Source organism: Hypanus sabinus, chromosome 5, assembly GCF_030144855.1.
Source record: "Hypanus sabinus isolate sHypSab1 chromosome 5, sHypSab1.hap1, whole genome shotgun sequence".
NCBI classification, from domain to species: domain Eukaryota; kingdom Metazoa; phylum Chordata; class Chondrichthyes; order Myliobatiformes; family Dasyatidae; genus Hypanus; species Hypanus sabinus.
Window position 1 is genome coordinate 129,519,041 of NC_082710.1, and position 25,608 is coordinate 129,544,648.

General features: G+C 40.3%; 1 protein-coding gene and 1 long non-coding RNA gene across 7 annotated transcripts in view; one reads left to right on the plus strand and one right to left on the minus strand.

Annotated features, from left to right (window-relative positions):
- Nucleotides 1-9,113, minus strand: part of ndfip2 (Nedd4 family interacting protein 2) — an 81,756-nt gene extending 72,643 nt beyond the window's left edge. The window contains exon 1 of one of the 6 annotated variants that reach the window (XM_059970389.1): nucleotides 8,920-9,113. In XM_059970389.1, the coding sequence (XP_059826372.1) occupies nucleotides 8,920-8,958 (39 nt within the window). In that variant the 5' untranslated portion in view covers nucleotides 8,959-9,113. Of the gene's footprint in view, nucleotides 1-6,443; nucleotides 6,553-7,113; nucleotides 7,318-8,919 lie in introns of those variants that run through there. The other 5 variants (XM_059970390.1, XM_059970388.1, XM_059970387.1 and 2 more) reach the window with 5 other exon arrangements.
- A 60-nt stretch (nucleotides 9,114-9,173) lies between these two features.
- On the plus strand, nucleotides 9,174-23,132 carry LOC132394352 (uncharacterized). Its single transcript, XR_009512284.1, has 3 exons — nucleotides 9,174-9,288; nucleotides 20,434-20,596; nucleotides 22,654-23,132. It is a non-coding gene; the product is annotated as an uncharacterized LOC132394352 (long non-coding RNA).
- The last annotated feature ends 2,476 nt before the right edge of the window (nucleotides 23,133-25,608 follow it).

Genomic DNA, 25,608 nt, shown 5'->3' on the forward strand with positions numbered 1-25,608 from the left:
CACCACTCTCTGTCTTCTCCCAGGAAGCCAATATCTAATCTACTGCACTACCACATGATGAATGCCAAGTGACTGAACCTTCTTGAACAATCTCCCATGGAGGATTTTGTCAAAACCTGCTAAACTCCTTGTAGGCAATATCTACTGCCTTTCTTTCCTTCATCAATTTTCCTGATAACTTCCTCAATTGGTTCGGCATAACCTACCATACACAAAACTATGTTGACTGTCCCTAATCAGTCTGTCTTTCCAAATATTTATGAAGTGTCAGGTCCCTATGAATACCTTCCAGTAACTTTCTCAGCACTAATGTCAGGTATACCAACCTATGATTTCCAGGCTTATTCTTAGAGCCTTTATCTTAAACAACAGTACAATATTAGCAATCCCCCAATCCATTGGCACCATACCATTGACTAAGAAAGTTTTAAATATCACTGATAAGGCCCCTGCAACTTCTGCACTAGCCACCCACAGAGTGCGAGAGAACACCTCATCAGGCCTTGGGAATTTATCTCTCTTCAAACTTGCTCCTCTAAATCCTACGGATGTTGGGTGGTCTATAATATAGCTCTATTAACACAGTCGTACCTTTCTTATTCCACAGTTCTCCCTATAAAGCCTCATGAAGGGAACTCTCCAGTCTGTCCTGACTGAATACTGCTGTGACATTTTTTTCTAATAACTAATGTCACTCCTGCCCCTCTATCATATCAAAAACAATAGAAACTTGGAATTTTAAACTGCCAGTCCTGACTCACCTGCAATCAAGCCTCACTAATAGCTACAATGTCATAATTCAGTGTGCTGACCATGCCTTAAGCTCACCCACCTTTCCTACAATACTCCTGGCAATGCAATATACACTATGCAGAATATTAGTCCCACCAAGTTCAACGTTTTATTCCTGACTTTGTACATAGACTCAATCCATGATGTCAGGAATTCTATTCAAAAATCTCATACTTGTCCACAGAATATCCTTCCTGTTCCCTAACCAACAAATTTCCTATCGCCACAACTTGCCTTTTTCCCACATCCACCTCTTCCCTTCTGAGCCACAAAGCCAGATTCAGTGCCTAAGATCTAACCACTGTGATTTTCCTCTGTTAGGTCACCGCCCCCCCCCCCACACCCAAGCAATATCCGAAGCAGTATACCATTTGCTAAGGGGAATTTTGTATCGGCTACTGTTGGAGACCACTTTTTAAAAATACTTTTTATAAGATATTAGATGAATTAATGCAAAACTGAAGTCATAGTTTAATCATAATTGGTACTTTTTTAACAAACTCATGTATGTTTAATCATAATTGGTACTTTTTTAACAAACACAGTATGTTTTGGTTTGACCCATTTACTGGCAGAAGCTGCAGCTTGTAACACACCATGTTAAGAAGTTGGAGCTGGAACTGGATGAAGTTCAGATCATTTGGAAAGCTGAGGTGTTGATAGACAGGACATACAGGGAGATTCTTACACCCAAAGTTGTAGGATACAGGTAACTGGGTGACCGTCAGGAGGGGGAAAGGGGATGGGTACTGTTAGATCTGTTATTTTTCTGATCGTTCTGTTTCTTCCAGACATCAAGAATAGTGAGCAGTCTTAATTCTTAACAATCATTTACTTTTAAGTTTAAACATACAAATAAGTGAAGAGCTGAGAATCGGAAATTCAAAGGAAAGCAAAGAAGCCCAAGATAAAAAAAAAGGAAAGATAGTACCTCTGAAAAATTCATCACCTTTATAGTCAAGGTAAGAGAAAATTGCTTAGTTAAAAATAAACCAATCATTGGTTACACAATTACTTAATACTTAACCAATGTATATACTGCCTTCTGCCAGTAAGTGAGTCAAACCAAAACATACTCATACCTGTCCACAGAACCTCCCTTCTGTTCCCTGACCAACAAATCTCCTAAAACCACAGTTGAAAGCAATGAAGATCATTGGAGCCTCACTTATATTATGTACACAGTACCTTGAAGCATGAAGTTAAGACTATAATTGTGGAACTAGGAACTCAGAATGAAAAAAAGTATTGGCAGAGAAAGTTGGTATTTTTTTAAAACAATATGTATGTGTTATGTAATTACATTAATAAATAACTTCCATCCAGTTCACCAATACCAATTTGCTTAAGTCTATTTGCACTTATGTCAATCATATAAAAAAAAGCTAAATCTATCTGAACATCAACTTTGCTTTTCAAAGCTTGACTGAGGCATCTTGTTAAAAACAAAACATAATCTGGTTAAGCATATGTTAACCAATACTATAAATATCTAGACAAGCAAATTCAAATGTTCTTCCTCCAATTTTTAATTTAATAATTTCCTTCCCTTATTTATATCACACTGTACAAATTACAATTTGGAAAAATTAATTAATTCACCCTAAGGCTACAGAAAGGTATTTTTAGTCAGATTCAAAAAGGTAAAAGCTTTTCTACTCTGTCCAAGTATGTACATCTCACTGTCTCTCAATGCATTTTGGGTAAATCCAGATACAGTTGCAAGAAAACGTTAGTGAATCCTTTGCAATTATGTAGTTTTCTGCATTAATTACTCATAAAATGTGGTCTGATCTTCATCTAAGTCACAATAATAGACAATCACAAACTAATAACACAAAAACAATTGAATTTTTCATGTCTTTATTGAACACATTGTTTAATCATTCACAGTCCAGGCTGGAAAAAGTAAGTTAAACTTTGTATTTAGTAACTGGTAGAACCTCCTTCAGCAGCAATAATTTCAACCAAACGTTTTCAGTAGCTGCTGATCACACTTGCACAAAGGCGAGGAAAAATTTTAAACCATTTATCCATACAAAACTGCTTCAGTTCATCAATACTTTTGGGATACCTTGCATGAGCAGCTCTTTTTAGGCCATGCACGGCATCTCAATAGGGTCTGGACTTTTCCCTCCAAACATAGAAGTATGCATTTCTGCCAGGAAGTGCAACTTTTGTCTCATCTGTCCAAAGAACATTGTCTCAAAAATGTTGTGGAACATCCAGGTGGCCTTCTGCAAACTTGAGACATGCAGCAATGTTTTTTTGGCGATCAGCGGTTTCCTCTGTAGTATCCTTCCATGAACACCATTCTTGTTCAGTGCTTTTCTTTTAATGGCCACATGAACAGAGGCTTTAGCAAGTTCTCTATTTCTGCAGGTCTTTTGCTATTACCCTTGGGTTCCTTTTCATGTCCTTCAGCACTGCACGTTGTGCTCTTGGTGTGATATTTGCAGGATGCCCATCCTAGGGAGAGTAGCAACAGAACTGAATGTCCTCCATTTGTAGACAATTTCTCTTACTGTGGACCGATGAACACTCAGGTCTTTAGAAATGCTTTTGTGGCCTTTTCAGCTTCATGCATCTCTACAGTTCTTCTAAGATCCTTCGAAAGTTGTTTTGATCTTTCTTTTAGAAAAGGAGGCTTTGTCGGTAACCTGTGTTATTTTTATAGTGCAGGGCACCTCTGCAATCCACACCTCCAATCTAATCTCCTTGTTGGAACACCTGACCCTAAATAGCTTTTGTAGAAGGCATCACCCCAAAGGTTCACATACTTTATGAAATGTAGACTGTAATTGTTTAAATGGTGTACTTAGTATTGATGAGAAGAATTTTGTCTATCATTAGTTTAGGCAGATTGTGTTTGTCTATTATTGTGAGATGAAGCACAAACCATATTTTATGAGTAATTAATGCAGAAAACCAGGTAATTGCAAAGGGTTCACAAACTTTTTTCTTGCAACTGTATACACCCACATCTTGCTATGCAAATTGCTTTGTTTTGGGGAGGATATAGAAGCTCCCATGGTGGCAGAGATCATATCATCCTAATTTTTTCAAATCCTACACTTTGTTTTCTTTGAGTACACCCTGAAAAGTATATTGATATAAATTTTACTTCCCAAGAATTTTACGTCAGTCAGTAAAACCTGCACCACATTTCAACAACTGTGTTTGACAAAGAAATAATAACCTCCATCACCAATGTTACCCAGTGAATATGACAATTTAGTCATTTCGTTCATACAGATATTCTCCTTCAGTGCACTGACTATTCGTTTCATACATGCATTTTATCTCCGCCTCAACAAGATGTAAGGATGTGATTTTCTCAGTGAAACCTAAAAAGAATGCATCCTTTCTTTATAAAAGGGCTTTCACAAAGAGAATATAACATAGCAAATAGCAACAAAAAATGTGGAGCAGAATATCCAGAATTCCCCAATTTAAATAGAATTTCGTACTTTTAAATAGGCAATTGACACAGCAAACAAATGCAGGCCTATCATCGCTCTACAAAAGAATTTTCATGAATGAGGACTAAATCCAATCTCTGTGGTGAATCAGAAATCTCAGCTGTAGCAAAGTAGCATACTTCAATAATCAACCCAGACAAAAACAAAATGATTAAGGTTACACCAACTGCAGAAGCATCGAAGTGAAAACAAAATTCAATTGATGAACTCTAGAACAAACAGCATTTTCTTCTTCCAGAATCCAAGCCCAGTCACAGTTTGAAAATAACTAATTCAGATATCAAAAGACAATCACATGCACTGAGAGAAAGACTGATATCGGGTTAGAACTTGAAAGTTATGAAGGGTTGAATAGCAGGCCCTTTATCGTGCTCTGCTATTTGTAAAGATCATAGCTGATCTTCTCACTCCGTTTCAGCTTTGTCCACTATAGATCCATTAATATCCAAATATTCTGCTTTCAATACACTTGAATATTAACTTTTTAATTGTCATGATTGTGTTGAATTCACAAGATTCATCATGTCCTAAATGAAGAAAATTTTCCTCCCCTCAGTCCAACTTGAACTACTATTATCTTTGGTTCTAGACTCAGCGAGACTCATTAACAAAGATTAGGAAGCCTACTAACAAATTTGCAAAAGTCAGCACCTTGGTTGAACTGTTACAAGTTCAATTAGAAAACAATTCTTTTACTGTTCAGTCTTAATTAGTAGTTGGAGTATGGAGCAAAATATTAGCAGTGAACATGACACAACTAAAATGCTAAGTTGTCAAGATTTTCAGTTAAAGAAGTAGTAACTGTGATTAAGTAGTCAATGGAGAAACTAAAAATGGTTTTACAAGAGTGTGATGAATATTCACTTTCCAGGGCCCGAAAGAATTATTGCTAACTTCAGCTTTCCAGCACAGCAGCATGACCTTTCCAAAGGGTCACTGTTGTTTCTGATAAAGTTAAACTTCTAACCAATTTTTCTTGCTCAGCTTTATGCCTAAACAAGTAAACAATGAGTTCCTGTAGGTCCAATGTTTAACCAACATAAAGCAATGAGAGAATGTTAATCGGTCCGCATAAAACCAGACAGTACTGGCTGGAGTTATTTGCAGCATTGTGACTAAACTCAAGGAACCTTGTAGACCAGACTGACCTTGTCACTTAGCTCATCAAACATGGTCATACATATTACTGATCAACCAATTGTTTGGATATTTGTGTACTTAGTTAGACCTCACAGTATTAATTTTGGGTGTCTGGAATCTATCCCCAGAAGTCTTTAGACCAGGGGTTCCCAACTCTTTTTATGCAATGGAGCCCTACCATTAACCAAGGGTTCATGGAACCCAGGTTGGGAAACTTCTGTTTTAGACCATCTGTGTAAATTACTTTGTTCCAGCAAAAGTATCTGGAAAACTTCACATGTAGATAATGTTAACTAGTAGCAAAACAGTATAGATGTTAAAAATCATTGATGATTATTAGGAATGAAAAGGAGAATGACAGAAAGATGGAGTGACAGAAAGAACTAGAATTCATTCCTCAACCTTTGGTTTCAAAGATGGATGACTTGTTCATCTGCAACTCGTTTTGTATACTGCTTTACTTCATAAGGATTGCACCCGTGTTTGGAAATCATTCCGTTTATAAATCTTTTGTAATTCAGAAATCTTTTATAAATCAGAAATCCACAGTGAGTGTTAGATGTATGTTAAGAACTTTGTCTAAGTATAAATGTGTATCATTAAAAATAAACTATTTAAACTACTTTGTTAGCTGGAAGTATCTCCTCCTTCATAGGGAAGGGGAACCCACCACTCAAATAGTGGGTATTGGTAGATGGACCTCGCCAGAGACTAGACAGAGAAGTAAGTTAAGACTATGAAGTGTAGGTGCATACAGTTTAACCTCCCTATATTGAGGGTACCTGAAGACCCCTATATCAGATATAGTTTAAAATCTTGTTTAGGGTTTTGCAGAAAGTGAACCAAATACCATCACAACAGAAGTTTCAGTATTTTTTCAGAAATAATTAGAAATTTGACAAGAAAAACTGTTGTGCAAATATAATTACTAAATCATATTCAATCTCGATTCAGAAAGGAAAATGGAAAGCATCAGCAAACTACAAAGAACATTCAGGTGCAACAAACTCACATCATAATTTTACTAACCATCCAAACAAACAGGGTTTGGGTGCCACTGTTCAGCGGCATTTCTTTTCATCCCTTGCTTTCACTGAAAAAAAAGCTGCTTGGTTGGCTATTTCAAATGACTGTCAAGACAGTTATTTGCCTGTGGGTCTGATGTCACACAAAAGGCAGAGCCAGATTCCCACATCATGACACATTAGAGAATCAGTGACAAAGTATAACAAAGTAATAAGTTTGCTCGGACTTCCACCAAGACGTGCTTTCTTTACATTCCAGATTTAATTATATGTGTCTAAATTCCAGACTACTGAAAACAGCCAAAAACTTAACTCTTATATTACCATTCATATGGTCTTGGAACCTCATCCAGTCCAGCAGCAGCCTCTGGAAAATGGGCAAAAGGGCTTTAAATGCAATAGGAGACTTTTAAAACAGATCTTTGTCACTTCCTGATTCAATACAGAATTTGCTGCCTTCCTTACAACTCAATACTCAAGTGGTATTAAATTCTGGCATATGCTTCTTGCATTATGTGCAAATCAAGTATCACCAACCCCCAGGCAATGGTCTTTTCTCACTGCTGCCATCAGGTAGAAGATTTAAGAGCCTCAGAACTCACACCACCAGGTTCAAGAACAGTTACTGTCCCACAACCATCAGGATTTTAAACAAAGAAAACAACTATACTCACTTGCCCATCCATTGAGATGCTCCCAAAACCAAGGATCTCACTTTAACGACTCTTTACCTTGTTACCTCATGCTACTTACTTGTCAACAGCATAGGAGGTGTATCTGATTGGACTACGCAGATAAATTGGCAGTAGCAGAACATAAGACTGACTTTGGTGGCACAAAACTACTGACCGTGTCAATGGCTTTTGGGATCACCTGGTGAAGGATACCATTGAAATAAAATGATAGAAAAAGTCTCGCTCAAGGTAAGAGCTGGAATTCAATTGAAAATAAGGTAAGACAGCAGAAACCTGATTGGATGAGGACTGACCAATCAGGAGGGATGGTTGATGGGATCATACCTACCACTGGACTAGACACGCCTAGACATCAGCCCTGATGAAGACAGCAGAGTTTGACAACAAAACTTAAGCTAAAATGGAAACCTGTACCAGACTGGAATACCAAGAATAGTTTGTCATAAACGCTAGAAAGCACTACATCTTTTTGTTTATATTTGCATTTGCACTCTAGCTGATCTTTCATTGATCCTGTTATAGTTACTATTCTACAGAATTGCTGATTATGCCCACAGCAAAATGAATCTCAGGATATATATGGTGAAATATGTACTTTGATAATAAATTTACTTTGAGCTTTTAAGAATCATCTGTCCTTACTCTAAACCCGTAAGTTATATGTCCTTTACCCCCCCTCCTGAATACAAGCAGTGTGTTCTTCTACTTGCATGCCACCACCAAGAACCTTTTCATTATGAATCAGAATCTCTACCCATCTTGAGTACAAACGTATTTTTACATTGAGAAATTTAAAGAAATTATCTTTCCCTGATGGAATTCAACAATGCCATCAACAATTAAAGATGCAATTTAAGATCCAAAATAATTTACATTTTGTGAAGAAAATGATACAAATAAAAGGTATTAGACTAGATTCATTTTGGACTTGCAGCTGAACTGTTACACAAAGAAATAGATAACATCTACGATATAAACAGATATTCACAGTAACTACTTTATTGAAACAAAGAGCAAAGTAACCTCAGGAATTCTCAAAAGTTAAATCTTTATATGTTAAATTCAGAAACTGCAAAAATTTGATTCTCGTAAATAATCTCTTAAATAATGTTACAGTATCATAATCCACTGTAACATGGCAGAAATTATGAACTTCACAAATCTTTTGTCCTCAATGCCTTAGAATTTGGCGAAAGATTCTCCAATTGTAATTTAAAATAATGCCATGGACATATAAATTATTTGAGGAAATAATCTGTTGATACATTTCCAAAATCAAGCTCGAATATCAATGTTCATAATAAATTGCTCAAAAAAAGATTTCTGGTTTCACCACCATTTTTCCAGCAGAATTTCTCAAGTTAACAACGCTGCTTTTGAAATTCTACCTTCACTGCAGAATTCTGACATTACAAAATCTGATCTGCCAGTGCAGCATGTCAGGCCTCAACACCACCTGTCATTTGCTTTTGAACCAACTCCAATTGCCTCACTCTAGAAACATAAGGCAGAGAGAAAGACCGAAAAGCGCCAACAACATCCCGTTTTATTCCACCTACACACAAATTGACAGTCACTGCAGTGAGTAAAAACAAGTCATACGCTCCATTTGAAGGAAACCCCTTGCGTGTTGCGGCTGTTCTTGTTCCGGTTGTAAGCACAAAATGATCAGACGTCCAAGGAACAATAAACCGAATACATAAGGGAGTGGAGCTAGAAAAGACCAAAATACAACGGGCCTAGCGTTGCTCCCGAGTGATGGACCGACACAAGGGCCGGACTTACCGCCTGGTACCGGCTGCAGGCCTGGTGATGCTCCATCATCCTCGCTGCCTCAGCAAAACCCCCTTCCGTTTCTCGCTCGCTCCTTTTTTTTTCACTTTCTCCGAGGCTGAATCACGAGCCCTCGCCCCCCGCCCGTCAGCAACGTCCGACCGCTGAGAGGTAAACAAGCCACCGCGACGGCACCCTGGCCTGCCGACGACTCCACAGCCGATTCTGCGCACAGAGCTCGACGCAGGCCCGGCCTTTGTGACGTCCTTTCCTCGGAACTTCCCACCGCCGCTCCTGCCCTGACGTCTCAGCAAATCTGAGTTCAGCGGAAAGCACTGGCGCTGTGCCAGCTTTCCGAATAGGATGCTGATGATGGGGAGCGTATGTATTGGTGTAGAAGAGGATTAATGGGGTAGGGCGGGGTATGAAGGGTGTTGTAAAGGGGAGAGGAGGTGTGATTGGGTGGGGGTGGGGTAGTATGTGGTGTAGTGGGAGAGTGTGTGTGTGTGTTTCAGGGGAGAGGATCTGTAGTGAGATAGGCTGTGTATGGTACTGGGGATGTGTAAAGGGAGACGGTGTGTATATGGTATAGGGCATGTATAATGGGATAGAGTCTGTATGTGGTACAGGGGAGGTATATGGGATAGGATTGGTGTGTAATACGGGGAGGGGATGTATAATGGGATAGAGTGTGTGTGTGGTACAGTGGAGAGGTAATGGATAGATAGGGTATGCATGGTACGCGAGGGGTAATGGATAAGGTGTGCATGGTACAGTGGACGGGTAATTGATAGGGTGTGCATGGTATGGTGAGGAGTAATGGATAGGGTGTGCGTGGTACAGGGGAGGGGATGAGTAATGGGATAGAGTGTATGTGGTACAGGGGAGGGTTGTGTAATGGGATAGAGTGTATGTGGTACAGGGGAGGGTTGTGTAATGGGATGGAGTGTATGTGGTACAGGGGAGGGTTGTGTAATGGAATAGTGTGAGTGTGATTGCTCCGAGGGGTTGTGGTAGAGGGGAGGGTTGTGTAATGGGAAAGGGTGTGTATGGAAAAGTGGGTCGGTGATAAACCTGGATGGAAAAGAGAGATTGGATCTGTGGGTTAGTAATGTAGGGTGTGTTAAACAAGTTGGATGGTTAGATTGAGCTTAAGGTAAGACAGTGGGATATTGTACAGATATTGATAGGATCTTGTAGGGTTGTAAGATTTGAGATCTTTTAAGATGATCTTTTAAATTATTTTAGATTCCCTGGGCTCTGATCATCTTACTTTCACTGCAGATGTCCAGTCCCTGTCCACCTCCATCCCCCCTTTAGGAGGGCCTTACAGCTCTCTCCTTTTGCTTGACAACAGACCCGATTAATTCCCTTGCACCACTACTCTCCTCCATCTGGTGGAACTACCCCTCACTCTCAATAATTTCTCCTTTGGCTCCTCCCACTTCCTTCAAGCCAAAGGTAGAGCTGTGGGCAATCAAATACGTCACAGCTATGCCTACCTTTTTGTCAGCTACATGGAACAGTCCATTTTACAGGCCAACACCGGTAGCACTCCCCAACTCTTCCTACAATACATCGATGACTTCATTAACTTTGTCTCCAATTTCCACCCTACCCTCAAATATTCTTGACACCTCCCTCCCTTTTCTCAATTTCTCTGTTTCTATCTCTGGAGATAGCCTATCCACCAATTTTTTTTTATAAACCCAATGATTCTCACAGCTACTTGGACTGTGCCTGTTCCCACCAGTCATAGAAACATAGAAAATAGGTGCAGGAGTAGGCCATTCGGCCCTTCGAGCCTGCTCTGCCATTCAGTAGGATCATGGCTGATCATTCAACTCAGAACCCTGTACCTGCTTTCTCTCCATACCCCCTGATCCCTTTAGCCACAAGGGCCATATCTAACTTCCTCTTAAATATAGCCAATGAACTGGCCTCAACTGTTTCCTGTGGCAGAGAATTCCACAGATTCACCACTCTCTGTGTGAAGAGATTTTTCCTCATCTCGGTCCTAAAAGGCTTCCCCTTAATCCTTAAACTGTGACCCCTCATTCTGGACTTCCCCAACATCGGAAACAATCTTCCTGCATCTAGCCTGTCCAATCCCTTTAGAATTTTATATGTTTCAATAAGATCCCCCCTCAATCTTCTAAATTCCAGTGAGTATAAGCCTAGTCAATCCAGTCTTTCTTCATATGAAAGTCCTGCCATCCCAGGAGTCAATCTGGTGAACCTTCTCTGTACTCCCTCTATGGCAAGAATGTCTTTCCTCAGATTAGGGGACCAAAACTGCACACAATACTCTAGGTGCGGTCTCAGCAAGGCCTTGTACAACTGCAGTAGAACCTCCCTGCTCCTGTACTCAAATCCTTTTGCTATGAATGCCAACATACCATTTGCCTTTTTCACCGCCTACTGTACCTGCATGCCCACCTTCAATGACTGGTGTACAATGACACCCAGGTCTCATTGCATCTCCCCTTTTCCTAATTGGCCACTGTTCAGATAATAATCTGTTTTCCTGTCCTTGCAACCAAAGTGGATAACCTCACATTTATTCACATTAAATTGCATCTGCCATGAATTTGCCCACTCACTTAACCTATCCAAGTCACCCTGCATCCTCTTAGCATCCTCCTCACAGCTAACACCACCGCCCAGCTTCGTGTCATCCGCAAATGTCACTTGTAAAAATGCCACCCCCTTCTCTCAGTTCCTCCATCTTCGCCACATCTGCTCACAGGTTGAGGCTTTTCATTCCAGAGCTAATGACATATCCAACTTCAAAGAAAGGGGCTTTCCTTCCTCCACCATCAATGCTGACCTCACCCACATCTCTTTCATTTTGCGTATGTCTGCCTTCACTATATCCTTCCACTGAAATGTCAGCAATAGGGTTCTCTGTCCTCACCTACCACATCATTAGCCTTCGTGTCCAGTATATAATTCGACATATCTGCCAACTCCAACAGGATCCTAGCACCAAGCACATCTTTCCCTACCCTTCCCCCCCCACCCCCAGTTTCCACAGGGATCACCCTTTCACGACTCCTTTGTCCACTCATCTCTCGCCACTGATCTCCTTCCTGACACTAATCTTTGCAAACAGAACCAGGACCACACCTGCCCCTACACTTCCTCCCTCACTGCCATTCAGGGCCCAAACAGTCCTTCCAGGTGTGGTGACACTTCACTTGTGAATCTGTTGGGGTCATCAACTTTATCAGAGGCTCTCAGTGCAGCCTCCTTTATATCAGTGAGACCTGGCGTGGATTGGGAGACTGCTTCACCAAGCACCTATCCTCCATCTGCCAAAAAATGGCGGGATTTCCCGGTAGCCACCCATTTCAATTATACTTCCCATTCCCATATGTCAGGCCATGGCCTCCTGTACTGCTGTGATGAGGACACATTCAGGTTAGAGGAGCAGCACCTGATATCCCATCTGGGTAGCCCCAACATGATGGCATGAACATCGATTTCTTGAACTTCTGGTAATTGCCCATTCCTGTTTCCCTCTCCAGCCTTTTTCCTTACCTGTCCATCACCTCCCTCTGGTGCTCTTCCTCTTGCCCTTTCTTTCATGATCTTCTACTCTCACCTATTAGATTCCCTCTTATCCAGCCCTTCACCCCTTTCACCAATAAACTTCCTAGTTCCTTCCTCCCTCCCCTCCCCCCCACCTACTTACTCTTATTTCTCATCTTTTTTGTCTAGTCCTGATGATGGGTCTTTGCCTGAAACATTGACTGTTTATTCCTTTCCATAGATGCTACCTGCCATGCTGAGTTCCTCCAACATTTTGTGTGTGTTGCCCAGTAATTGAGAATGTCAGGGTAAACAGTTTGCACTAGTTTCTCACTTAGCATTCTGATGAAAAGGTCTTAACTTGAAACATTAACACTTTCTCTTTCCAGAGATGCTGCCCGACTTGCTGATTGTTAGTAGCATTTCAACTTTGTTCCCATTTATTATTAGTTAGCGTGACCTTATAAGCCAGGTCTTATCCATTCCACCACTCATTCTGTTTAATGTAATTTTTTTCCCCCCAGAAATGTAGCAGCTTCTGTTGGGTGAAACCATTGGGGTTTGTTGTAGTAGCGAGATTAGAGGGGATGGAGTGAGAGTACTTTGGATTAGTGTGGTCAGATTGAATTGTGTGGTGCTGGTGGAAAGGATGGGATTTGATGAACAATGGGGGAAATGGATATTTGATGTGATAAGTTTTCACTGATTTGTCTTTGGAAGTGGAGGGGGGGGGGGGTTGAACAATGAGAGAGCCAAGTTCTATCTTGCATTCCTTTCTGTTACTCATATTGACATTGTCTGCTTTCTGGAGACGTAGCCAGCTGGAGTGGAATGGCTGGGTGAGATAGTAAGATAAAGTGCATGACGATGGGGCTGGATCACTAGAGGTGACTGAACAGCTAAATTGTGGATTGGAGTGTGTAAGGTATAGGCGGATGGGATATGGAATGTACATGTTTGGGTGAGAGGCACTGTCCCCTCTGAGCTGCGTGGGTGTGTGACTGCGCAGTAACTGAAATGCTCCCGTGCACGTAGTCTTCATTGTCGCACGGTTGGAATTTTTAAATGTAATATGCCGTACAGGTTTCAGGCCATGTAAAATTTTCCTTCTCAGAGTAATGGTTTGTCAATGTAGCTGTCATAATAAATTAGTTGGAACATTGGTGGTAGGGAGGATCCTCTTTGCAAGTAACCCTGAATGAATCAAATCCAGTTTCCTTACTAAAAAGCTATACATTTTAAGATCTCATGACAATAGACAATAGGTGCAGAAGTAGACCATTCGGCCCTTCGAGCCTGCACCGCCATTTTAAGATCATGGCTGATCATCTACTATCAATACCCGGTTCCTGCCTTGTCCCCATATCCCTTGATTCCCCTATCCATAAGATACCTATCTAGCTCCTTCTTGAAAGCATCCAGAGAATTGGCCTCCACTGCCTTCTGAGGCAGTGCATTCCAGACCCCCACAACTCTCTGGGAGAGTTAAGTTTTTCCTTAACTCTGTCCTAAATGACCTACCCCTTATTCTCAAACCATGCCCTCTGGTACTGGACTCTCCCAGCATCAGGAACATATTTCCTGCCTCTATCTTGTCCAATCCCTTAATAATCTTATATGTTGCAATCAGATCCCCTCTCAATCTCCTCAATTCCAACATGTACAAGCCCAGTCTCTCTAACCTCTCTGCGTAAGACGGTCCGGACATCCCAGGAATTAACCTTGTACTACTACTTGACGTACTACTACTACTGAAATTTGTTTTCTGAAAGATAGAATTAGTTCAAATTTCTTCAAAATTGGCTCCTTGGGAAATACTTATAAGGTTACCAGTCACTAGAATTGGAATTGAAATCCTGCCAACCTTCACTTCCTCCTCTTAATCCTGGAGTGCAAAATAACATTCCTTGATTACATTAATTAAATTGGGAAAGAAAGAAATGGCAGAGAAATTAAATATATATTTAGTGTCTACTTCACAAAAAGGACATAGAAATAAATCAGAAACAAGGAAATGAAAGTAGTGCTAGTTTAAAAAAAGAATTAATGGCCTTAATTGAGCTGATAATTAACTGGGACCTAGTTACTTGTATCCCAGGTTTTGGACAGTAAATACGAAGTTCATAGTTTAAAGAAAATTTTTTAAAAAGTACCTTGAGATACATTTTCTCATGGGCATCCTCAGCAAATCTATAGAATAGTAACTATAATAGGACCAATGAATCAAGATTGTCATCTCTAAAATTCCATGGATTTCCAGAACAGTTTCCACAGGTTGGAAAATAACAAGTGTAACCCACTGTGTAAGAAAGCAGAAAGAGTAAAAATAGTAAACTACAATCCAGTTTGTCTTAACCTAGTCGCAGATGCAAGAATTTGTTATTAAGTGAGAAAGGGTTGTTTGGAAACAAATAGTCTCAAGTAGAGATCACATGTGATGAACCTGAGGAGTTTTGTAAGAAACAGATAGCCGACATGGTGCAATTAGATTTTCTGAAGGTATCAGCTAGGATGCCACACAAGAGACCATTCAACAAAATTATAATACTTGAGATGTAGACTACAACACTGACACATGTTGACAATTGATTTATGTTTAAATGGGTTATTAATGAACCATTTTCAGGTTGTGCTGTGACTATTAGAATCAGAGTGGGGGATGCCCGCTTTTCGAATCTGATTTAGATGAGGCAATTAAACATAAATAGTTCAATGATGATACAATATGAATTATGTAGAGGATACAGAGAAACTTCAAAAGGATATGAACAGGTCAAGAGAATAAAGAGACCTAGCATGATTATATATAATGTGGGAAAAATGTGTCATCATCTACTTGAGCAGAAAACAGAATAATAATTTTTATATATAATGAGAAATTGAGAAAGATTGGCATGGAAATGAATCTCACAAAACGCTGGAGGAACTCAGTAGATTTTTTTGTTGCTGAGTTCCTCCAGTTCTTTGTTGCTCCAGATTCTAATATTGCAATCTCTCATGTCTCCATTTTATTGCCAGTCTGCAAATCCTCTTCAAGGTATGCTAACTTTGAAGAGATTTTCCTCCTCTCATCTGATGGGACTTCTGTCACACCCTCTCGCAGTTCTCCCCCTCTGTAATCTGTGCTGCTGTGTTCCTCTATCACTTTGTGGTTCATTCCAGCCTCTGGTATCTTCAGTCTCTTATGTCTACAAAGCAAACTGGGTGTTCATGTGTACTATGCAAATCGTTGAATGATAATTTGCCAGGATATGAATCAAATAGGAATGTTTATGGTCTTTATTATAAGTAAGTTTGATCAGAGAGCAAAAATATCTTTCCACATTTGTTTGGGTCCTTGGTTAGACCATATGAGGAATGCAATGTGCAGGTTTGATCTGAAGATTTTAGAGTTATGATATTTGCGAGAGAGGATGTGAAATGAAGCTCTCCCAGAGTGATCTCTTGGTCTGGTGGATTGGTTTGTTCCATGGGGAGAGTCTAAGCACATTGGGCCTATATTCTCTAGGGTTTTAAAAAAAGAAAGTGTAGAAATAGCAGGAGCTCTGACGGAGATCTTTAATATGTCATTAGAAACGGGGATTGTGCCGGAGGATTGGCGTATTGCTCATGTGGTTCCATTGTTTAAAAAGGGTTCTAGAAGGAAGCCTAGCAATTATAGACCTGTCAGTTTGACATCAGTGGTGGGTAAATTAATGGAAAGTATTCTTAGAGATAGTATTTATAATTATCTGGATAGACGGGATCTGATTAGAAGTAGCCAGCATGGATTTGTGCGTGGAAGGTCATGTTTGACAAACCTTATTGAATTTTTTGAAGAAGTTACGAGGAATGTTGACGAGGGTAAGGCAGTGGATGTAGTCTATATGGACTTCAGCAAAGCCTTTGACAAAGTTCCACATGGAAGGGTAGTTAAGAAGTTTCAGTCGTTAGGTATTAATGCTGGAGTAATAAAATGGATTCAACAGTGGCTAGATGGGAGATGCCAGAGAGTAGTGGTGGATAATTGTTTATCGGGATGGAGGCCGGTGACTAGCGGGGTGCCTCAGGGATCTGTTTTGGGCCCAATGTTGTTTGTAATATACATAAATGATCTGGATGATGGGGTGGTAAATTGGATTAGTAAGTATGCCGATGATACTAAGGTAGGAGGTGTTGTGGATAATGAGGTGGATTTTCAAAGCTTGCAGGGAGATTTATGCCGGTTAGAAGAATGGGCTGAATGTTGGCAGATGGAGTTTAATGATGAGAAGTGTGAGGTTCTACATTTTGGCAGGAATAATCCAAATAGAACATACAGAGTAAATGGTAGGGCATTGAGGAATGCAGAGGAACAGAGAGATCTAGGAATAACTGTGCATAGTTCCCTGAAAGTGGAGTCTCATGTAGATAGGGTGGTGAAGAGGGCTTTTGGAACGCTGGCCTTTATAAAGCAAAGCATTGAGTACAGAAGTTGGGATGTAATGCTAAAGTTGTACAAGGCATTGGTAAGGCCAAATTTGGAATATTGGGTGCAGTTCTGGTCACCGAATTGTAGGAAAGATATCAATAAATTAGAGAGAGTGCAGAGACGATTTACTAGGATGTTACCTGGGTTTCAGCAATTAAGTTACAGAGAAAGGTTGAACAAGCTAGGTCTCTATTCATTGGAGCGTAGAAAGTTGAGGGGGGATTTGATCGAGGTATTTAAAATTTTGAGAGGGATAGATAGAGTTGACGTGAACAGGCTGTTTCCATTGAGAGTAGGGGAGATTCAAACTAGAGGACATGATTTGAGAGTTAGGGGGAAGAAGTTTAAGGGAAACACGAGGGGGTATTTCTTTACTCAAAGAGTGATAGCTGTGTGGAATGAGCTTCCTGTAGAAGTAGTAGAGGCCAGTTCAGTTGTGTCATTTAAGGTAAAATTGGATAGGTATATGGACAGGAAAGGAGTGGAGGGTTATGGGCTGAGTGCGGGTAGGTGGGACTAGGTGAGATTAAGGGTTCGGCACGGACTAGGAGGGCCAAGATGGCCTGTTTCCGTGCTGTGATTGTTATATGGTTATATGGTTTGTTATATGGAAAGGCGATCTTGATGAAACATACAGATTTCTTAAAGGTAGAGGTGTTGTTTCTGCTGCAGGAGTGCCTAGAACCTGAGGTCATATTCTTCGAATAAGGGGGAACAACTAGTCACAACTGAGGTGAGAAGAAATGTATTCACCTAGGACAGGAGTTCCCAACCTTTTTTTTATGCCATGGACCCCTATCATTAACTGAAGGGTCTGTGGACTCCAGGTTGGGAACCCCTGACCTAGAATATAGTAAATCTTTTGGAATTATCTACCCAGTGGAGCTACGGAGACTCAGCTACTCAGTACAGTCGAGATAGAAAATGTTAGTGTTTTTTTTTGGACAATAAGAGTTTCAGATATGGGGGTGGGGCTTAGTCCAGGAAGGTAGAATGAGGTAACGTATCAGAGTGGCAAAGCAGGCACAAGAGATTGAATGGATAAACATCTCCAACTGGGTCGGAACTCCCTGGTTGGAGTTCAGAAGAATGAGGGCTGACCTTATTCTAACATATAACAAGGAAGTGGAAGGATGAGTTAGTAAATTTACTGATGACACAAAGGTTGGAGGTGTTGTGGATAGTGTGGAGGGCTGTCAGAGGTTACAGCAGGACATTGATAGGATGCAAAACTGGGCTGAGCAGTGGCAGATGGAGTTCAACGCAGATAAGTGTGAAGTGGTTCATTTTGGTAGGTCAAATATGATGGCAGAATATAGTATTAATGGTAAAGCTCTTGGCGGTCTGGAGGATCGGAGGGTTCTTGGGGTCTGAGTCCATAGGACATTCAAAGCTGTTACACAGGTTGACTCTGTGGTTAAGAAAGCATATGGTGTATTGGCCTTCATCAATCGGGGGGATTGAGTTTAAGAGCGGAGAAGTATTGTTGCACCGATGCAGGCCCTGATCAGACCCCACTTGGAGTATTATGTTCAATTCTGGTCACCTCACTATAGGAAAGATGTGAAAACCATAGAAAGGGTGCAGAAGAGATTTACAAGGATGTTGCCTGGATTGGGGAGCATGCCTTATGAGAGTATGTTGAGTGAACTTGGCCTTTTCTCTTTGCAGTGATGGAGGATGAGAGGTGACCTGATAGAGGTGTATAAGATGATGAGAGGCATTGATCATCTGGGTAGTCAGAGGCTTTTTCACAGGGCTGAAATGGCTTACATGAGAGAGTACAGTTTTAAGGTGCTTGGAAGTAGGTACAGAGGAGATGTCAGGGGTAAGTTTTTTACGCAGGTAGTGGTGAGTGTGTGGAATGGGCTGTGGTAACGGTGGTGGAGGCGGATACGATAGGGTCTTTTAAGAGACTTTTGGATAGTTACATGGGGCTTAGAAAAATAGAGGGCTATGGGTAACCCTAGGTAATTTCTGTAGTAAGGACATGTTCAACACAGCTTTGTGGGCTGAAGGGCCAGTATTGTGCTGTAGGTTTTCTGTGTTTCTATAACATTATAAGGGAGTTGGACAGGATAGATGTTCAAGTGCTGAAATGCTATTGCTTGTTTCAGACTCAAGAATAAGGGGACATTGCTACAAGACAAGGGGCTGTTAATTTATAAATAAATTCCATAGAAATTTCTTCTGAGTGTAGTGAGTCTCTACTTTGCCTACGAGTGTGGTGGAGGTGAGACAATTTAATATATATTTAAGATGGAGACAGATATATATTTGGAAGATCAAAGAGGTTATGAGGAACTGGGAAAAAGAAGAGTTGATTAGCTCTGGGAATTTTGAATGGTAACAAAGGCTTGAGAGGTCAAGTGGCCTAATCCTTCTTGTATTCTCTTGTATTCCTACCATGTGCCTTTGCTTAAATCATGCTGGTACCTTTATAGTTGCTGCTGGCTTCCCATCTCCCACATTTACAAGCTCATCCATCATTCTGCTGTCTATACTCATGTAGGTCTGTTCATCTGTGTCCTTACCTACGTTTACATTGTATCCAGCAATGCCTCAATTTAAAATGCCTCTTCTCTGAAATCCCTTTGGTATCTTCAAGGTTCTTTATCTGCATAATTACCTGCCGTCTCTCAGCCTTACAAAATCTATACATTCAAATCGTATCCTCTTGCCCTTTCTTAATTTATTTCTTCCCAAATTTGGTACCAATAACTTCCAACTGCACTGAGCTATGGAATTCTTTTGCCTAATTGTTTTGCATCTTTTAATATGACATGAAAGCTTAACTGTTTGACCAAGACTTTGATGGCCAGTCCAAATGTCTCTTCATGTGGTCTGATGCAAAATTTAGTTTGTTGAAACTACCGTTAAATGTCATGGTTTTTGTAAGATTTAGATAAATTCAAGTTAATGTTTTCAAGATCATTCAGTTTGGAATCTCTAAGTGAGAACAATTGGGAACAAAGTGGAATAAAAACAAGATTCTGGGAAATAATTTAGCAGATAATACAGTATCTCTATTACAGGGAGAAATCGAATTGACATTTTGGGCCAATGACAATGCATTAAACACAATAAAGTGAGAAGAGAAAAAAGTCTTCCCTTTTGTTTTTTTTTGTCCCATTGCTTTCTTTACAATTTAAAACTTGTTTAATTCCAAGCAAATTTATGTGTGGTTCAGGCATTGTTTACTTATGGAGCAGTGTAAGAGGGTTGTTAGTTTGTTTACAAACATGAGGAAATCTGCAGATGCTGGAAATCCAAAGCAAAGGATACAAAATGCTAGAAGAACTCAGCGGGTCAGGCAGCATCTATGGAAATGAATCAACAGTCGATGTTTCGTGCCCGAAATATTGACTGTTTATTAATTTCCCCAGGTGTTGCCTGACCTGCTGAGTTCCTGCAGCATTTTGTGTGTTTTGCCATTTAGTAGTTTGTTGTTATATTCTAATCTTCCCTGGGATGTGGAAAGGAAAGACTTGAAGTTATATGACTCCTTTCATGGGCAAATTATTGCCTCAATGTCTTTGCAGAAAATGAAGCACTCTTCTGTGTATTGCAAATTCCTCAAAACAGCTGCAAGAACCACAACTGAACGCAAGCTGTTGCTGGATAATCAACAAGCTCAATTTCTACAGATTCTCATGTGGCATTTTTGTCCATATGTAAGAAAATACACACAAGTCACTCAATATGGTAATGTATCTCTATTTTACTGTAATGAAAGGCATCAAAATCACATAAGACTGATATGAAAGAACTGTTACAAAAATGGGGGAGAGAGAGGAAACTGGTTCTGCTGTTTGTGGGGAAGATTTTATGTATTTATGTTAGACGTTTGAATTTAATAATGTAATGGGAACTCATTTGTTTGTCATGATGACCAGAAGTTAGGTGTTTGTAAATGAAGGACAGTCTTTTTGCCTCTCAAAGTCCGACCCTATGTCCCCATCGTGAGAGTTGGAAATGGGTAGGGCTGGCCAACAGAGCTCTGGGTGAAGCCGTAGAGGCCAATCCCCTGTACAGTGGATGCAATGGATTGCAGAAGCATTGATAAACTCCATCCGTGCCATCAATTTCGGAGGACAATGGAGATGGGAGGTCATCGAAGGCCTGTGCTCCACTGGGAGCAAAGGGCTCAAGCAAGTAAAGAAGTAATATTCTTTTTGAGAATAGAGATTGAGGAATATGCAACGATCAGAACACTGCTCTTCACAATAAGCCAGAAGATCTTTTACGTTTACTTGAGAAGACTGTTCTTCTGAAAAATCCATTTGGTTGTGCGGTGCTTAGTCAGTATCATGTTGAAATAGTGATACAGGTAAATGTAATTAGTTTACAAGTGCCACAAGTGCCAAAATCCAATGAAAAGCTTTGTTTTGCATGCCAATCATTCCAAAACACAAGCACATTTGAGGTAGCACAAAGGGGAAAGCAACAACACAATGCAGAATATATTATTACAGTTCCAGGGAAAGTACAGTACACACACAACTAAGGTGCAAGGACCATTATGAGTTCAAGAAGCTATCTTTGGTGCATGTTTTCAAGCTTTTGTATCTTCTGCCCAATGGAAGCGGGGAGCAGAGATAATGCCCACGGTGGGAGAGGTCGTTGATTATGTTGGCTGATCTCCTGAGGCAGTGAGAAGTACAGACAGATTCCACAGAGGCAAAGCTGGTTTTTGTCAGGGACTGAACTGTGTCCACAATTCTCTGCAATTCTTCACGGTTTACGGTAGCACAGTTGCTGCACCAGGCTGTGATATCTGATTGGATGCTCCACTTTGTGCCCAAGCTTCCAGCATGGTTTGTGAAATTAAAATCATCTGGTTCAAATATGGGTAATAACACTAAGACAAAGGCTGTACTCCTGTGAAGGACCTTGAGACGCTTTACAAAAATAAAGTTCTATATAAACACACTGTACTTGTTAATATATGTGTGATGTATCTTGGTAAGTGAACTTGCAAGATTTGCATGAGATTCCTGATTTCTTGAACTCTGAAGAGATGTTACCCACAGTTAGTTCCTTACACAATGCACATACTTCAGAAATTCATGTTATGGCAGTCCCAGAAAGAAATACAATGTTGAGTAAAGAATAAATATTGACATGGACTAGTGGTGAACAAAAAGGCAAAAAAAAAAAATCCTTTTCAGATGTAGGTTATATATACTTTGCTGAGGAACCAGACAATAAAACTGCAGACATCATTTAGCATTGAAGAGGGCAAACTAACCTCCAAATCTTTGACCTGGCTAGCCTCCTTTCTCTTCATCCTGAATAAATTTCACTTCACCCTAATGCATGGGTCTTTTATCTAGTTCTGTATCTTTTGTCCAATTCTGTACCATCTATCATGTATCCCTGAACCTTTTTCACTTCCAATCTCAGTATGTAATTATTCAACTCACATTATCTTTTTAATCTGCTCCAGTTCTACATTCTGCTGAAGATTTGGTGTTCTTTCGATCTTAGGTTCTATTACAGTTCAAAAGTCCCTCAAATTGCAGCTGCATCATCAGCTCCCTGGGTCGTCAATTCAAACTGTGAATATGCTTGGGCTGATAACAATCTTTAAGAGCTGGTCGGTTCTCCAACCAACTGCCAGCATAGTTCATTGTTGGTATAATGTGAGAATCAGAGTAAATCTGGCTACCCATATTATAAGCCACCTTTGTTTTCAGTGTTATTATCATGTCTTGGCAGGCATGATGATACCCATAGTATATCTGTGTTTATTTGGGTAGATGGAGCTCGTCAGCCTGGGAAGGCAGTCCACCTAAGAGAGGGAAAACTCTGATTTCAAACCTCCACTGCCTTGTGGCCATCCCCACTCATGGGAAAGGCTTCGGGAGTAAACCCTGAGGACAAATCCGGAGCTGGAGTCCCTAAGGCAGTCCGACATTTCCTTCCACCTCTCTCTGGCAACTCATGCGACGACTCTGGTGGCAAGCTGTATCGGCCCTTGCCCTTCCCTTGGAAACACCAGTGTAATGGAGAGGGGAGACTCGCTGCATGGGCAACTGCTGGTCTTCCATAAAACCTTGCCCAGGCCTGCACCCTGGAAACCATTCCAGGCGCAGATCTATGGTCTCACGGGACTAATGGATGCTACCATCTGTGTTTATGACAATGAGATTCGTTATATTGAAATTGCATTGTTGTCTGAAAAATTTAACACCATGAATTAATTAATTCAAATTTAAAAGGTTGTCAAGAAGATAGTGGAGGGTTCTCATTTCAATAAAAACAAACTTTAGTGAAGAAATGCATCATTGTTGTCTGTATACCAGCTCAGCCTTTGGCATCAATGGATAAGAGTTTGTGAAAATTGAGACCATAAATATAGCCAAAATCTTATGGTGTACTGGGCAGCCATGATCTTTGAAATATGTACACTTCTGCGTCATAGACTACCTGTACCTGGCACCACAACATGCTGGAAAGATACACGAACCACCTTTAGAAAATCCTTCAGATCTACTGCCAGGATATATTTTTTAAAAAGTCAGTATCTTTCTTAAGATAACTTGAGTTTTACCGACAGTTCCAAGGGATAAGCCTTCACTTGATTTGCTCCAAACTTCCAAAACATACACTCTCAAAGCTTCCTTTGGAAAAAATGCAACTTCTCCACCTAAATGTTGAGAATCCCTGACTGACCACTACTTAAAATGGATGAGGTGTAATGTATGGATCCACTTCTTTTAATGCAATTATTGACTGATAACTTGTGCATGCTCATTGATTTGTTGCTCTCTCTGCAAAGTGAATATGCACATTAACTTCTCCTCCGAATTTGTGCCTTTATTTATTTGAAATGTAGTTGTACAGACACAACAGGAAGAATGTTCAGAATCACATTAAGGACTGAGTCCATTCATCAGGAGCACTCAGCATTAATGGAGGAGGAAGTTCCCAAAGCTGCTGACTGCCCATTCCACCATCTGTCTCTTGGTTTTATTCAAAAGGGAGAGGTTGATAGATTCTTGGCAAGTAAGGTAATGCATGGTTACTGAGGAATGATGAGAATGTAGAGTTGAGGTTACATTGATGGATGGAGTAGTTCTCCTGGGCAAATTTACACTACTAATTCATGTGTTTATATCTACCTGTAGTTAAACTGCTGTTCTCACATTGATGCCATCAAGAGTAGCTTCTGTACCTCAGAACCTTTAGAAATGGAGATCAAGCAAGTGTCATCAATCCTTACAGATTGCCTTAGAAGAAAGAATAATGTGTGTTGGCATATATAACAACTATACTAAAGGTCTTGAAATCCATAACCACTCATTTAACTAATATAAAATTGGAATTGGTTTACTATTGTCACATGCACTAAGGTACAGTGAAAATCTTGCCTTGCAGACAATATATACACATCGCATCATTACATGGTGCTCTGTGGTAGGACAAGTTAAGACAATAACTATGCAGAATAAAATGCAACAGCTACCGACAAAGTGTGGTGCAGATAAACGTGAAGAGGCATGAACCTAACAAGGTAGTTTGTGAAGTCAAGAATCATTATCATAATAGGGAACAATTCAATATTCTTATAACAGTAAGGTAGAAGCTGTATTTGAACCTGTTGGTATGTGCTTTCAGGTTTTTTATATCTTCCTGCCTAATGGGAGGGGGAGAAGAGAGAACGTCCACATGGGCAATGTCTTTGATCATGCTGGCTGATTTACTGAGGCAGCAGGTATGGATAGAGTCTATGGAGACAAGACCAGTTTCCATGATGTGCTGAACTGTGTGCACAACCCTCTGCAGTTTCTTGCAGTAAGGGGGCAGAGCAATTGCAAAACCAAGCCATGAATCATCCATTTACGATGCTCTCTATAGAACTAATAAGGGTCAGTGAAACCATGCCAAATTTCTTTAGCCTCCTGAATAGGTAGAGGCATTGGTAAGCTTTAAAATGGAATGAAATTGGAGAAGCGAAGTTATAACACTTTTTTGTGTTCTCCTGCTTTCTGTAATTCATCCGTTTACATGTTGTTTATGTCAGTAATGAAGAGACTGTAGCACCCTTAGGTAATCCTGGCAAAGAGGAGGATAATTCAGTGAGATCCTTGGCTCCTCTTCACCATTCAGTGATATTTGTTAGATATTATGATCTTGAGATAGGACAGTACAGTAGCATAGTGCTTCACAGCACCGGCTGTAAGATCAGGGTTTGATTCCCACCACTACCTATAAAGAGTTCTAGTTCTCCTTGAGACCACATGGGTTTCCTTCCATGTTCCAAAGATGTATACTTACAGTCAGGGAGTTGTGGACATGCCATGTTGGTGCTGGAACAGTGGACTGTCCCGACATAATTCTCACTGATCTGATTCTACACAGACAACACATTCAATGTTTCAATGATTCTATGTACATGCGACAAATAAAACTATTTTTAATTCTTAAAATCTCAATTAGAACTGAATTGTAACTCCAGTAAAAGAACCTGAACCTATGTGGGATTATTGTATGAAACAATCATTGAGCGGAGACATTACATGGCTAGAGCATCCAGAGAATTATTTTCCAATCTGTTGGATCTTGATGGTTTTGTGATTTCAGAAGTTAAGCATGAGGCATAAAGTTTTTGCTTGTGATTGTCTTAGTAAGTGTTACAAGGGCAAAGGCAGAACTGAAGAAGCTTAGAGAAACAGAGAAAAACAAAGTAAAAAGAGCAGGAGAGGAAGACA